General features: G+C 24.8%; 1 protein-coding gene across 2 annotated transcripts; it reads right to left on the bottom strand.

Annotated features, from left to right (window-relative positions):
- Positions 1 to 723: 723 nt before the first annotated feature.
- Positions 724 to 13,304, bottom strand: LOC145181080 (serine/threonine-protein kinase BRSK2-like). Of its 2 annotated transcripts, none has more exons than XM_090071531.1 (25): positions 13,130 to 13,304; positions 12,387 to 12,481; positions 12,197 to 12,282; positions 11,734 to 11,812; positions 11,542 to 11,603; positions 11,018 to 11,102; positions 10,834 to 10,865; positions 9,856 to 9,889; positions 9,477 to 9,545; positions 9,312 to 9,359; positions 8,582 to 8,680; positions 8,369 to 8,403; positions 8,220 to 8,268; positions 6,713 to 6,825; positions 5,850 to 5,953; positions 5,076 to 5,121; positions 4,420 to 4,545; positions 4,203 to 4,291; positions 4,058 to 4,094; positions 3,460 to 3,520; positions 3,170 to 3,241; positions 1,824 to 1,890; positions 1,607 to 1,738; positions 1,089 to 1,514; positions 724 to 984 (listed from the first exon to the last, which is right to left on the bottom strand). In XM_090071531.1, exons 1-24 carry the CDS (start codon positions 13,191 to 13,193, stop codon positions 1,099 to 1,101), a joined length of 2,100 nt encoding a protein of 699 aa, XP_089927657.1. In that variant the 5' UTR covers positions 13,194 to 13,304; the 3' UTR covers positions 724 to 984; positions 1,089 to 1,098. The 2 variants fall into 2 exon arrangements, with proteins under 2 accessions (XP_089927657.1, XP_089927658.1); XM_090071532.1 differs by having other exon boundaries at positions 13,241 to 13,293.
- Between the last annotated feature and the right edge of the window lie 429 nt (positions 13,305 to 13,733).

Genomic DNA, 13,733 nt, shown 5'->3' with positions numbered 1-13,733 from the left:
GAGTAATTGAAATTCAAAGTCGATTTCCTATAAAACAATCCAGTGAACAGATGTGCGTATATTGAACTAGATTTCTCGTATCGAACTTCAAAATTTTCTTAAAAATTGTTAGCCGCAGAAAATTATTTGCGCGCCAAGGTTTTTAAAGTTTAATTTCTTATCTTTAAAACGATGAAAATTAAAACACGACTTCTAGATTATCAAATTCTAAGCGCGACAAAAAAAAATACGATGGGTCAATAATTTAATCATACAATAATCAAAGATTCTTCAAAATATAATACTTTTCTATTTTACAAAAATTCAAACATTTTAAACTCATGAATTTTAACATAAAAATATAAGGCTTCTAATCATCGAAAAATTTAACGAAAAACGTTTAGTAACGCAAACCGCTTGACATAAGTAGTTGAAAACCTTGAAGCAAAAAAGATTTCAAAAGAACATTTTAATTTCCGTTTATTTAGATTTCGTGAAAATGAAATTTAAAACGAAAAACAAAATTTCAATAAAAATTATTTTATTTTCTTAAAAAAAACCTTTAAAAATTAACACTAGAGTAAATTAAGATTTGTTTAAAAAATCAGAAAGAAATAACTTTTTGGTTAATATTATATCTATTTTATACTATATTTATATAGGCTCTTCTGTAATATATTATTAATCGAGTCAATAAAAATGACTTAAGCATATCTTAGGAAGTCAAACTAAGCTTTAAAAATCATATTTAAAAATTTACTTTTTTTTTTTAAAAAAATAATTCTTATCTTCAAATAAAACTCAATATATTAAAGTTCGTAACTTAATAACTATTATCTTTAAGGGAAAATAAATCGAAAAACATAAAACATCTTTCATGCACACGTGCAAAGATTGAAATAAACTGAAATAACTGAACTTATGACGACCATTAAAAAAAGCACAGTAAAACAGAGATCTGAAATTCTAAAGTGAAGGGCTGGTTTACATTGAAGACCATTGACTCTAAATAGAAATTTTTTTATATAAAAAAATCAAATTTATCAAAAGCAGAATGATAGAGATAAAAGAAACAAACAAAAAATAAATAAAAGGAAAACAAGTCAAACCTTTTTTTTTTCATAAAACAGTTGACTTTAAAATGTTTTCAGCTATTTGCTGATCAGTAATTGAGTCGTCGGCTTCATACATCTTCCCATCATCTATTTCTATGGAACTACTACTACTGTCCAGAAGATCAGAGCTGGAGCTGAAATCACTGTTAATAAATAAATTATTTTTGTTATCTTGTGGAGTGCTGATTCGTGGAGCTAAACTTTCTTTTTGAGATTCCTCGTCGATATCTTTGATGGAGCTTATTTTCCGATTTGAAGTGATTGAGCTTCTTTCATATGTGGTATTGCATTCACTGCTGGTCGATGAAATCAGAGCATCAGAGCTGGATGAAAATTTACTTCTAGATTCACGCTTTTTTGCTCGCTCATTTATTGAAGAGCTCAGCTTCTGACAAATTTTTCCAAACTTGCGATGAGAACCTTGATAATTACATTTTATAAATGAGCATTTTATAGAATTATCCTTAATAAAATTACTGCGTTGGTAAAGATGAATAAAAAGGTCGTTCTACCTGATAAAAAGGTAAAAGTAACCACAACCTCTGGCTGCTTATCCCCATCGCCATTTTCAGCTTCTTTTTTAGATATTTTTATGTCAAGAGCAGTAATTGCATGATGAGATGCTACCCTCAGCCACGATTTGCCTACAAAAATAATTTTAAAAATCACTTTATAAACTTCGGTAAGGATCCAGCGGCGACAAATAATTATACACCGCAATCGAGTGACCTTTCTTTTTCTTGTATTCAAGTTTAAATTGTGTATTTGATAATGGTGTATGCATCGCTTTTGGCATCTAAAAAAAGGTAAGTACCTATGTTATGTATGTAAAAATTTCTGTTTTACAATTTAAATTTTACATTTTATTTAAATTTATAGTCTATCTACAGTTTATAGTTTATAATTTATTTTAATTCATTAAAAAAAAAAGTCTATTCAGTGCTATCAAAAAATTTAATCCCCCCGTGCTTTTTTGGTAGCATATGGATGCTTTTGTAAATAAAAAATCCAGATATGCTTAACTAGATTAGAATCGGACCGGGGGCATTAGATTTATTTTGTTTTTCTCTACATATCGCTGGACTCTGTGAACCGTGTTGAGCTTCAGTTTTGATTTAAATTTTTACACAAGAACCTTTCTTTTTCTGTGTATTACTTAGAAATTTTCATCACTAAAAATTGATTGCTTCCACGTTTTCATAACTAAGAAACTCTCTCCTTATCTTTTAGGTTTACCTCTGGTTGTCAGCATCTCAAACAGCAGCACCAAGTTTTTTCCCAAGTAAAATATTTTTTACTATTCGTTAAAAGCTTCTTGTAATTTTATGTTAAATTATGCTTGAATTGGGTGTAGACAAAAAATTAGACTTATTCTTGTATTCCGCTATTTTTACAAAAATATTGGATAACAGTCATGTTATCCAATATTTTTGAGTAATTCTGTCACAACTCTCAGAACTTGATAATCCTCAAAAGCTATTTGTCTATTTCTTAGACTGAGGCCATCTTGTCTTAGCAATAAGATGGAACTATTATCTGACACTAAATTACTTTGTGTTGCACTTTTGAATCCATTTCTTACTTTCTTAAATTGCAAATCTTCTCAAAACTTCATAAAAACACTAAAATGTGACATAAAACTTTGACAGCATTGAAATTTTTATAGAACATAAAAATAAACAAACTAAGATTGATAAATTTACTTTCAACAGTCGGTTTGAGAAGAGATTGGAAATCAATTAAAAAAGTTGTGCCTTTCATTTTCTTTACATTTTCTGTTATTTTTTTTTTATATGCATTAAAGAATTAGTGAAATTTTAAGTCCCCTTATCTTAGGTTCCTTATTTTAGGTATCATTTTGTAGAGAAATGTTTTTTTTTTGTCATGCAAAAAAAAAAAAATCTGTATCATACAAAGTTACTTGTTCATCTTGAAGAAAATTTGCTTTGAAGAAAAAAGAAACAAAAAAAAATCCTTAAGATCGTTTTTTTTTAGAAAACAATGCAAACAACTCTCTGATTATCTTTTTAGAAATAAACAAGAACCTGTAATTAACAATAAAAAAAAACACATACGAGGAGGATTGAATGAATAAGATCAGCTTTGACTTGTGCAAAAGATCGATCAACAAACTTTACTTTGTGCAGCTGAAAAAACATCAAATGCATATTGAAAATACCTTATTTCAAATTATGACCTTAAATACACAATATTTAGAGTAATATCTTTTTTTTATTTCTTCTTACTTTTTTTTGCCATTAAAAAGTTTTTTTTGTAAAGTAAAAAACCAACAAATACAAAAAAAAAATAATTTTAAACATATTTTTATATAAACAAGCATTACCAAAAAAAACTATATAACAACCTCAAGGTCACCTGTATCAACATGGAATAACGAGCCCAAAAACCATGACCTTTTAACGTTCCTATGCAAAGTTCAAATGTAAAGTTTAATTATCTCTCAACAAAAACTAAAATTAAAAAATACTAAATTATCATATTATAACATTCCTACGCAAAGTTCAAATGTAAATCATAAGCTTAATTCTCTCTCAACAAAAATAAAAAACTTGAATCAAAACTCATATTTAACTTATTCAGTCTTAACATTTTTTTTTAAAAAAAATCCATTAATTTTTATGTGATGACATAAATTCATTTAAATCAGAAAATAAAGAAAATCATAAAACTTTCTGCTTTGGACATTTTAGGTAAATGTTTAATGTAAACTCCAAGTTTACATTCAACTCAAACTTGGTAGAGGCAATTAATCTCACAGAAATGAACAGAAAAAAGTTCTTCAAGTTAGCGTGTTACTAAGAACCTCATAGAACAAAAGATAAAAAACATTTTAACAAGATTAACTGCCATACTTAACATACCATAACTTTACAAGATGTTATTAAAAATGATTGATAATTAACATTTCTCAATCTTAAAAAAATTTATAAAATTAAACTTACTCATTGTTCAATGAAGATGCTTTTTCATCCAAATGATCTGAAACCAACAAACAATAACATAAATCATAAGAATCTGTAGCGGCATCTATGGTTAGAACAATTATTTACAAAATTGAAATGAAAACCCTCAAAATATAACACATACCATTATGTTTGCTAAACAAATTCTTGGTAAGTGTGTAAAAACCTCGTTTCTGCAAATTGTTTGGTGACATAACTATAGATGCTGGGCGTCTAATAAAAAAATAATCATAACAACAATTATAATAAGTCAACTGTTTTGATTTCACATTTGATTTCTAACAGTTGTTTTTTTTTTCTAACTTCTCATTCTCGTGTTCAAAAAGCAAACCAAGTCTTACTGTCTTTCTAAATGTCCAAGCTCAGTGGCTGCCCTTGTTCGCTTCTCTACTATAAGAGACTCTGTAGAAGTTTCTGCACGAGCTCGATTAGCAAATGTTTCATTGTTGTTTGTGGACGATTTTACTCTAAACAATATTTTGTTTTAAACATTTGAGTCAACAAACTTATTATAAAGCGTAATGTGAGTTACATTTAAATTAAACAAATAAAATTTCAGTAAAAAAAAATCCAGTTAAATGACATAAATTACATTAAACATTTTAACAATTTACATTAACTTTTCCAACAAGTTACATTAAACACTTCAATAAATTACATTGATTCATTCAATAAAAGTCATTTTTTATTTTATTGTTTTATTACAAAACATTTTTTTGAATCATAGCTATTAATAAGAATTAAAATTCAAAGCTCAAAAGAAAACAAAACATGCCTCTCTTTGTTTGTATTAAAAAATCTCTTTTATATCAAAACAACGCTCATAAATGACAATAAAAAACTTTCTGATTTATGGGTATTGTACACTTTATGTACTAAAATTTAATCATATTTATCATATTTAGTGATAAAATTTGAACATAAAAAGCCAAATGATCAGATTATAAGTTATTTAACACTTCAACTTAGTATAAGATTTTTCAGATAATAAACTTACCCATTTATAAAAATCAAAGGGGAGTCAACTCTCTTTTTTGGTGCATCTAAATTTAGGATATTTCAACAAGTATTTACAGCATTGATTGTATGAGATAAAAAAAAACAGTTGAAAGTAAAATCTATGCTGCAAAAATATATATATAGTGAAGAAATAACAGCAGAACTCACCTTTTTTCTTGAATGCAATTTTATTTTGTTAAAAATTTGTGTACAAAAGAAAATGAAAATGTGCAGAATGATAAAAATGTACAAAATGATTAAATTGTGCAGTAAAAATTGAATTGCTTATAGAATACTAAAGCAAGCTTTAACAAACACAAAATGATAAAAAGTCAGTTATGATCACTTTTATTAATCTCAGATGTTAAACAAAAATCTGTACAATGTTATAAAAAACAACAAGGTTTCGTTAATAAATATTCATTTTATACAACATACAATACAAAAGTTAAAACATGTATATTTAAGTTTCTTGAAATGATAATTTTCAGATTTATTTATTTACACACACAGCAAAAAATACTTGAGTAATCCTTGTACATTATATGAAAAGTTTATCTCTGTAATAAATGAAATATTTAAAGTTGTATGCTTTTGTTAATGAATAATTTCCATATATATATATATATATATATTCTTTTTTTTTTTTACAAATCATTTAGTTTTATAGCAATACATATTACAACAAAACAGATAAAAATTAATAAAAATTTTCTCCAAGATTCTTCAACTGTGTTTAACACTTTACTTAAAAACACAAACAAATGCTTGCCTGCTGAATAATGAAAGATAACAGAGTCTTCATCATCTTGTTTCGATGGCTTGCGCATTTTTCTATCCAACAGCAAAAAGTAAATAACTTTCTCTGTGTTTTTTCTAAACCGCAACAAAGAAGAAGAAAAAAGGGATACAATAAGTGAAAGTTCTTAATTTTTCTTTTTTCTTGGAATTATTTATGACAGCTATTAAGATTATTTTTCATTGTTGTTTTTTTTTTTATCTTTTTATTGTTTTACTTTTAAAGGAAAAACTTTTTTAAAAAAAACATCTTTGTTCACTGATAATAATTCACTGCAAATATAGAATGAAACAGATTGACTTTTAACATAAAAAATATAGAATGAAACAGATTGACTTTTAACATAAAAAAAGATTATAATCTTTCACTTGCATGAAAATTGCAACAAACTTATTTACTTAGGTTGCATGTAAACATTAAATTGGATTGAATTGCTTTCTGCAAACTTAATCAATACTATCTGATATAGAAAACATGCTGTCTTCATTGTGCATGTAATGATTAATTGAAATCCAGATTTATATTTTCATTCAGTAGGAAAGCCAATACTTTTTGGAAACATTTGTAATAGCTAGTTGGAATATGTTATATTGTTTTTATATATTATTACTTATTTTTCTCAGCTATATATTCTTATAAGAATATTATAAGAAATGTGCAGAAATACATCATTGAGACTTGATAATCACTATTTTACTCAAACACATTTCTGATTTTACAATACTCTAATGATTTAATAAAAAATATGGCTTTAAAATGTTGTTTTTAAATTTATGGGTTTACTTTAAAAAAAAACAAAAAAACAAGAGAACAAAATAATAAAAAAAACTGCTCACTCTTTTTTTAACAAGTTTTCAACCAGCTTCTCTTTATCCTTAAAACAACCCAGAGATGACATACTTCGAATAACATCTTCATCAAAATCATCTCTAGAAGCCACATCCTTCACCTGAAGAAAAAAAAAAAAAAAAAAAAAAAAAGATAAAGTATTCAATGTTACATTTAATATTTTATTAATAGTACAAATTTCTTAATAAATAAATATAAGTAAATAATTCAGAACCAAAACAATTGAATTTTTATATGAAAAAGCTTTTAAGTGACATAAAAATTAAAAATTTTTAATTCAAATTTTTGAACTTAAACTTAATTTTTTTAATTCAACATGTTTTTTAAAATTCATACAAAAATATATTCCCCAGTTTGCTAACTATTTAGCACACTTAAATCAATGCATAAGACTGTAACTGTGTTAATTATGACTTGAGATTTGTTTACTTAAGATATTAGCATATAAATCTCAAGAAAATAAAAAGTGAATGCTTGAAGAAGTGATCACATTCTCTTAAAAATTAACAGCAAACTTCAAATTTTTGCAATAAGCTGAGTAAGTAAATGAAATACACTAAAGAATGCAAAAATATAGATTTTTTCTTTTTAATTTTTTTTTTCTATTATCTTTAAAATTCTAATTATTCTATTAAAATTATAAAATTATAAAAAGGAAGCATTTACAAAATAAAGAAAGTAAAAAAAATTTAAAGAAATTGATTTGGGCAGAAACTTTTTTAAAAAATTTCTAGTTATTATAACTATTTTAATTATTCTATTACATTAGAAAATTTTGAAAGAATTCTAGTTACTTTAATTATTCTAATTATTCTATTAAATTAGAAAACTTTAAAAAATTGTTAGCTGCTTCAATTATTCTAATTATTCTATTACATTAGAAAATTTTTAAAGAATTTTAGTACAATGTACATTTATAGCTCAAATATTTGGAAGAATGTTTTTTTTAAGCATCTATCTGTTATATGTTAAATATTTACATTTTCTGTTTTAGATCAAACATGATCTTCATTTTTTTTCTTCAAAAGTTTAGGAAGAAAAATTCACTATTTGATTGTGAAAATTAAAAATTAGAAATAAATATGTTACTATTGGTGTTAAATTAATAAAAATTGTTAATCAATTTAATCTTTATTTACTTATTTGAAAAATGGAAACAAAATTGTTGAAACTGATGATTCATCAGGAAGTAACTAATGCATTAACAAAACGAGTTTAAGGACCATAATGAAATCAGCTTCAATCTTCAGATTGAAGTTAATGGTTCATAACAATGAAAAAATAAAGAGTAGTAAGTAAAGTAGAGTAGTAAGTAAAGTAGAATAGTAAGTAAAGTAAAGTAAGTAAAGAGATAAAATATTTATAGAATTCAAAGTTGTTAAGAGACAAACTTTGAAGAATCAAAATCAAATAAATCATCACATAAATCACTTCATCAGACTTAAAATTCTAAAAGACATAATTCTAAAAGACTTAATAAAACTTAAGACTCACCACAACAACAGGATACAATGGTTGTTTTGGTGGATATAAATCAGTGAACCTTAAAATTACAAAAACAGGAGAAAAATATAAAATAAAAAAAAATAAAATTTAAAGAAAGTAAACATAAAAAAAAAAAAAAAAAACAATAAATCACTTACGTAGTGTAAAAAGGATGTTTCTTTACATCGATCAGCTAAAGAAAAACAAAATATCAGTAATACCAAAAACACTTAAAACTTTTAAAAAATAATAAAATATGTAAACGCTAAAAAAGAAGTCAAAAAAGATTTGCACATGAAAATGGCAGAGGATATTTTTAATTAGTGAACTTACGGAGTATCTTTGATCAAATGATAAAGTAATAAACTTACGGAGTATCTTTGATCAGGATTAACTTTAATCATCTTATGAAGAAGATCGGCACATTCTGCTGGTACAAATAACGGGACTGAAAACACCCCACTCTTTACCTGAAAAATACCAGGAGCCAATTAAAAGTATATTATATATATAAATAAAATATAAATATAATATAAATATAATATAAATATAATTAATATAAAGAATATAAGTAAAATGTTTTTAATTGATAAAAATTCATTCTTTTCACCCATTCACAAAAGCACTGAAAACATAAATGATAAATAAATGAGTGCCTGAGTTTTAATGACCCTGACTACCATTAAAACTCAGGCACTCATTTATCTCTCAACCCTATTTTTCTAAGTATATATATATATATATTTTTCTAAGTGTTGTTTTTAAATGATTTTGATTTGTGGTTTTCTTTTTTAAATGGCATTTAAAGATAAATGTTGTTACATAAAAGTAACAGAAGAGACTCAAAAATGAAGATATTTAAAATATACAAATTTAAATCTTAGTCAATTAAATACTTTTATCTTATTGACATGAGAAAGCCTTGAAAGCTTTTATCTTATTGACATGAAAAAGCCTTGAAAGCTTTTTTAAGCTAAAAAAAATTTTTTTTTAGCTCAAAAAGCTTTTTTTCTTTTTTCTTTTTTTTTTTTTTTATTTAAAAAAAAGGAAAAAAAAGAACTGAGTTTAAATGTGATTTAATTATAATATTTTACACACAACCTTTTCCAGCAAAACTCTTAAGTTATCATCATCAAAAGGCAGACATCCCTAAAAAAATACAAACATTGAAATCTTTCAAATTATAAATATTATGTTGGTAATATGAGATATTAGAATCATGAAAAACAACTTAACATTTGAAGTTTAATGGTAATAAATATATACCACAACCAATGCATATAAGATTACACCACAACTCCAAGTATCTGCTTTACGACCATCATAGGGTATGCCCTTATCAAAATAAGATAATATTTTTATAAATACTTAAAAGATAAAAAAACAAACAAACAATAAAACTCAACTAATTAATTTATCAACACTGATATACTATTGAAATACTAAAAATATTGTAAAAAATTATTATTTAAAGATATTTTTTAATAAATAATATTTATTTTTAATTTTTTTATAATTTATACTACATTTGAAGTTTTTTTATTTTAAAGATGAGAATTAAATACCTCATTTATTGTAAGTATTGTATGATAAAACTGAACTCACTTACCTACACAACTTGTATAATAAAACTGAACTTACTTACCCGTACAACCTCTGGACATGCATAATGAGGAGAGCTAAAGTTAACATAACTTGTAAATCACATTAATAACGCAAAGATTTAAATAATAAAGCAGGAAAAATATAAATATACATACCACTCCTTACCAAACTTTTAACATCATTGCTATTATTTAATTCTTAAATTACTTTTGAAAACATTAACTAAACTTAAATTACTTAAATTGCTTTTGGAAACATTTTGTGAGCTAAAATTGTGTCAATGTTTTAGCTATCAAAAAGTGGTTATAAAAAATATTGTTCACTCAATTAACAAAATTAAATTAAATAGAAGAAACCGCTTTGCGGTTATTTTTATTGGTTGCATTTTTTTTAATCAGATTTTATCATACTTGATTACTTTATTAAAATTTTTCTGATGGATCTTTTAACCAATGAAAACTTGTTGATAAAGCTGCTCTCATGATGGTTCTATGAAAGCTCTGTAAGTTTTTTATATTGAAGAATCCAGTCTTTCAATTAAACTTGTTAATATAACTTCAAACAATCACCACTTACGTGTTTTTCACAATCAGATTGCTTTTGATTTGAGCATTAGTTTGAGTTTCTTTAACCCATTCATACCCCACTTAAACCCTCCACTCTGCATTTAAAGTGAATAGCATAAGATAATTTCTTCAAAAGTGCATTTATATTATAATATAATTATTTACTAATTGAAACATAATTTTTGGAGAAGATACATAAACAAAAATTATATTTTCATTGATGTCAAGAAAACAATTCATTTTTCATTTTTAAGTTAATACAAATTTAACATCATGTTTATTACATTCATTTGTGATTTTAGTTATTAAAATCACAACAACTATTGTACCCATTCATTGTGTAATCATAACAGTGTAAAGAAAATAGAAACCATTTTGAAAAAGTAAAAAAAAAACAACTGTAAACAGCAATAACTCTTAACAGAACAACTGTAAAAAACAATAACTCTTACCCGCAACTTGTTTCTAGCATATTATTTTCAACCTAATTAACATAAGAAATATGAAATAAGATATAAAATAAGAATATCAAATGAAATATGAAATATGAAATAATCCAAGTTAAGTTAATTAGCAGTACCAAACTTTTCTAAAAAAACAGACAATGACATTTTTAAACAAAGAAAATTCTTTTACTTGAACAGAAGCCATTCCAAAGTCTGCAATTTTAATGTTATTTTGATCATCAAGCAGAAGATTTTCAGGTTTTAAATCACGATGACTAAAATTTTAAAACTTAAAGAAATTCAATGTTAAAAAAAAATAAAAAAATAATAAAGAAGATAGGAAAATTCAAACATTTACAATTATTAATTTATTTATTTTCCTAATAATACATTAATTGCTCTCATAAATAATTGTAAAAGCCAGACTATTATTTGTCATTATAATTAATTAAAGTGGTAAACTTGATTTAGATAAACTTGAATATTTAACTATTAACTGAATAGGTGAGACCAGAATAAATATTTATTTTATTTGTTTAAGAAATCTAATAGCAATTGTCTCATGATGTTACAAACAGCTTATTTAGTTGTATATTATCACAAAATAACAAACTATGCATATTTTTAGCTATCAAGCCAAAAAAATATATATACTTTTCACATAATTTAAAGTAAGTAATACAACTGAAATAATAAATAGTTTAAAATCCTGACCATATCAAATGCTCATGGCAAAATGAAACAGCAGAAACAATCTGAACAAAAAATCTTCTGGCCTAAACAGAAAAAGAAACCATAAATAAATCAAACTATATTTTTGTTTTATCCATTTACATTTTCAAAAACATGTTGAAATGAATGTAATAATATGAACAATAAAATAACTCAATAGAAAATAAGCATTACTTCATCTAACTGTAAGCGACCCCTCTTCACAAGATAATCAAACAATTCTCCACCTCCAACATATTCCAAGATCAAAAATCTTTACAATAAAATAAGCAGAACTAATTTTTGAGATTTATCCTCATACTTATTTTAACACATAGGTTAGAAAATTGCAAGCTCTTTAAATTGCTTTTTTGAATTTATGCAAATTTCTCATGGGCAAAACTTCAAAAATTTCTCCAATGAGAAATTTTTGAAGTTTCGCCCATGAGAAATATTTTAATGGACTTAAGAAAGAGATGCTAATATGCTTTCTCTCAACCTATTAACATTAAACAACACAGAACTTAACCTTTTTTCACATTGAAAATGATACCCAAAAAGTTTATTTAGTAGAAAAGTAATTTGAAAAAAGAAAAAAAGAAATCTTTAAAACAAAGCTGAAAACAAAAACTTTTTGTTAACCAAGCGAAACACTTACAAACTCTTTTTGCTTTCATATACATCCGTTAAATGAAGAACATTAGGATGCTCAATTAGCTTCATAATTGTGATTTCTCTTTCAACCTTGAAAAATTAACCCAATGCAACTAAGTAAAAAAATTAATTTTCTAAATTTGAAAATTATTTTCATAAACTATTTTATGTTTCATAAAAGATTCTAATTTTACTTTTGCCAAAACATTTGGTGGTATTTTGTTCTTGTCAACTATCTTTACAGCAACTCTTTTCTGGGATGTACTATGGATGCCAAGTTTGACAACACCTGTTATAAGATACATTTTAAGTTAAATTTCAATAGGCCCCAATAAAGCAATCTAGGTAGCTTCTCAAGATACTTTGTAGATACAAAAAATAGCATCCTGATTAAATATCTAACTTTAAAAATCTTTTAAAATATTAACTTTATCATATTTTATAAAAGTTTAGAAGTAATTTCAATTTAAATAACTAAAATATTACACAAAAATACTTTATAGTACTGTATAAAATTTGGGTAAAAATATTCGAAAAAAATGGTTTATGAATACACTTTAACTAAACAAATATGAATTATGGCATTTGCCAATATTTAAAAAAAGAAAATCAATTCAAATGTAGCAAAAAATTCTGTTATGTAATAGAAATGTGTTACTTGTATTAAAAGTAATACAAAACTTGATTTACAAATATGATTAAATCAAACTTTACACAAATTTTAAGTTTATAAATGCTAAGTATTTACTTTTTATCTATTTTAATTATTACATTCAAATTTTAATTTCTGCAAATTAAAAAATAAAAAAAAGACATACGATCTATTCTCCAGTTACAAAATTTATTATTTGTGGTATTCTAGAATAATTTTGTTTCAACTTATATAACAGTTGTATAAAACTTTTTTTAATTTTTGTAAGTTAAAAATGATTCATACCTGTTTGACCTTTGCCTAAAACATGTTGGAGCATGTAGGGCCCTACCCCTCGCACTTCACTCATAATGCCATTAAAATAGAAAATATAAGAAACGGCCTAAAACTGCTTACATCAGAATGTGCCAGGCAGTTGCTTTTTTTATAATTTATTATATTATGCTAAACAAGAAAATATTACAAAATAAATTACTGCAGCAGAAAATATGTAAACATCAAACACTGTTACATACATACATACATACACACATACATACATACATACACACATACATACATACATACATACATACATACATACATACATACATACATACATACATACATACATACATACATACATACATACAAACATACATACATACATACATACATACAAACATACATACATACATACATACATACATACATACATACATACATACATACATACATACATACATACATACATACATACATACATACATACATACATACATACATACATACATACATACATATTCAGCTGAAGTAAATTGGCATCAGTTCATACTTAAACACTTTTTTTTTTGGATTCCTGATGTACAAGAACATTATATGATCAATAGTAGAAGTTTTACTATAGATT

Source organism: Hydra viridissima, unplaced genomic scaffold (genome assembly GCF_058129835.1).
Source record: "Hydra viridissima isolate aposymbiotic clone 2 unplaced genomic scaffold, HvirCarnegie_v1 scaffold_14, whole genome shotgun sequence".
Taxonomy (NCBI): Eukaryota; Metazoa; Cnidaria; class Hydrozoa; order Anthoathecata; family Hydridae; genus Hydra; species Hydra viridissima.
The sequence above is the reverse complement of the archived record's forward strand: the minus strand, read 5'-3'. Positions and strand labels throughout refer to the sequence as shown.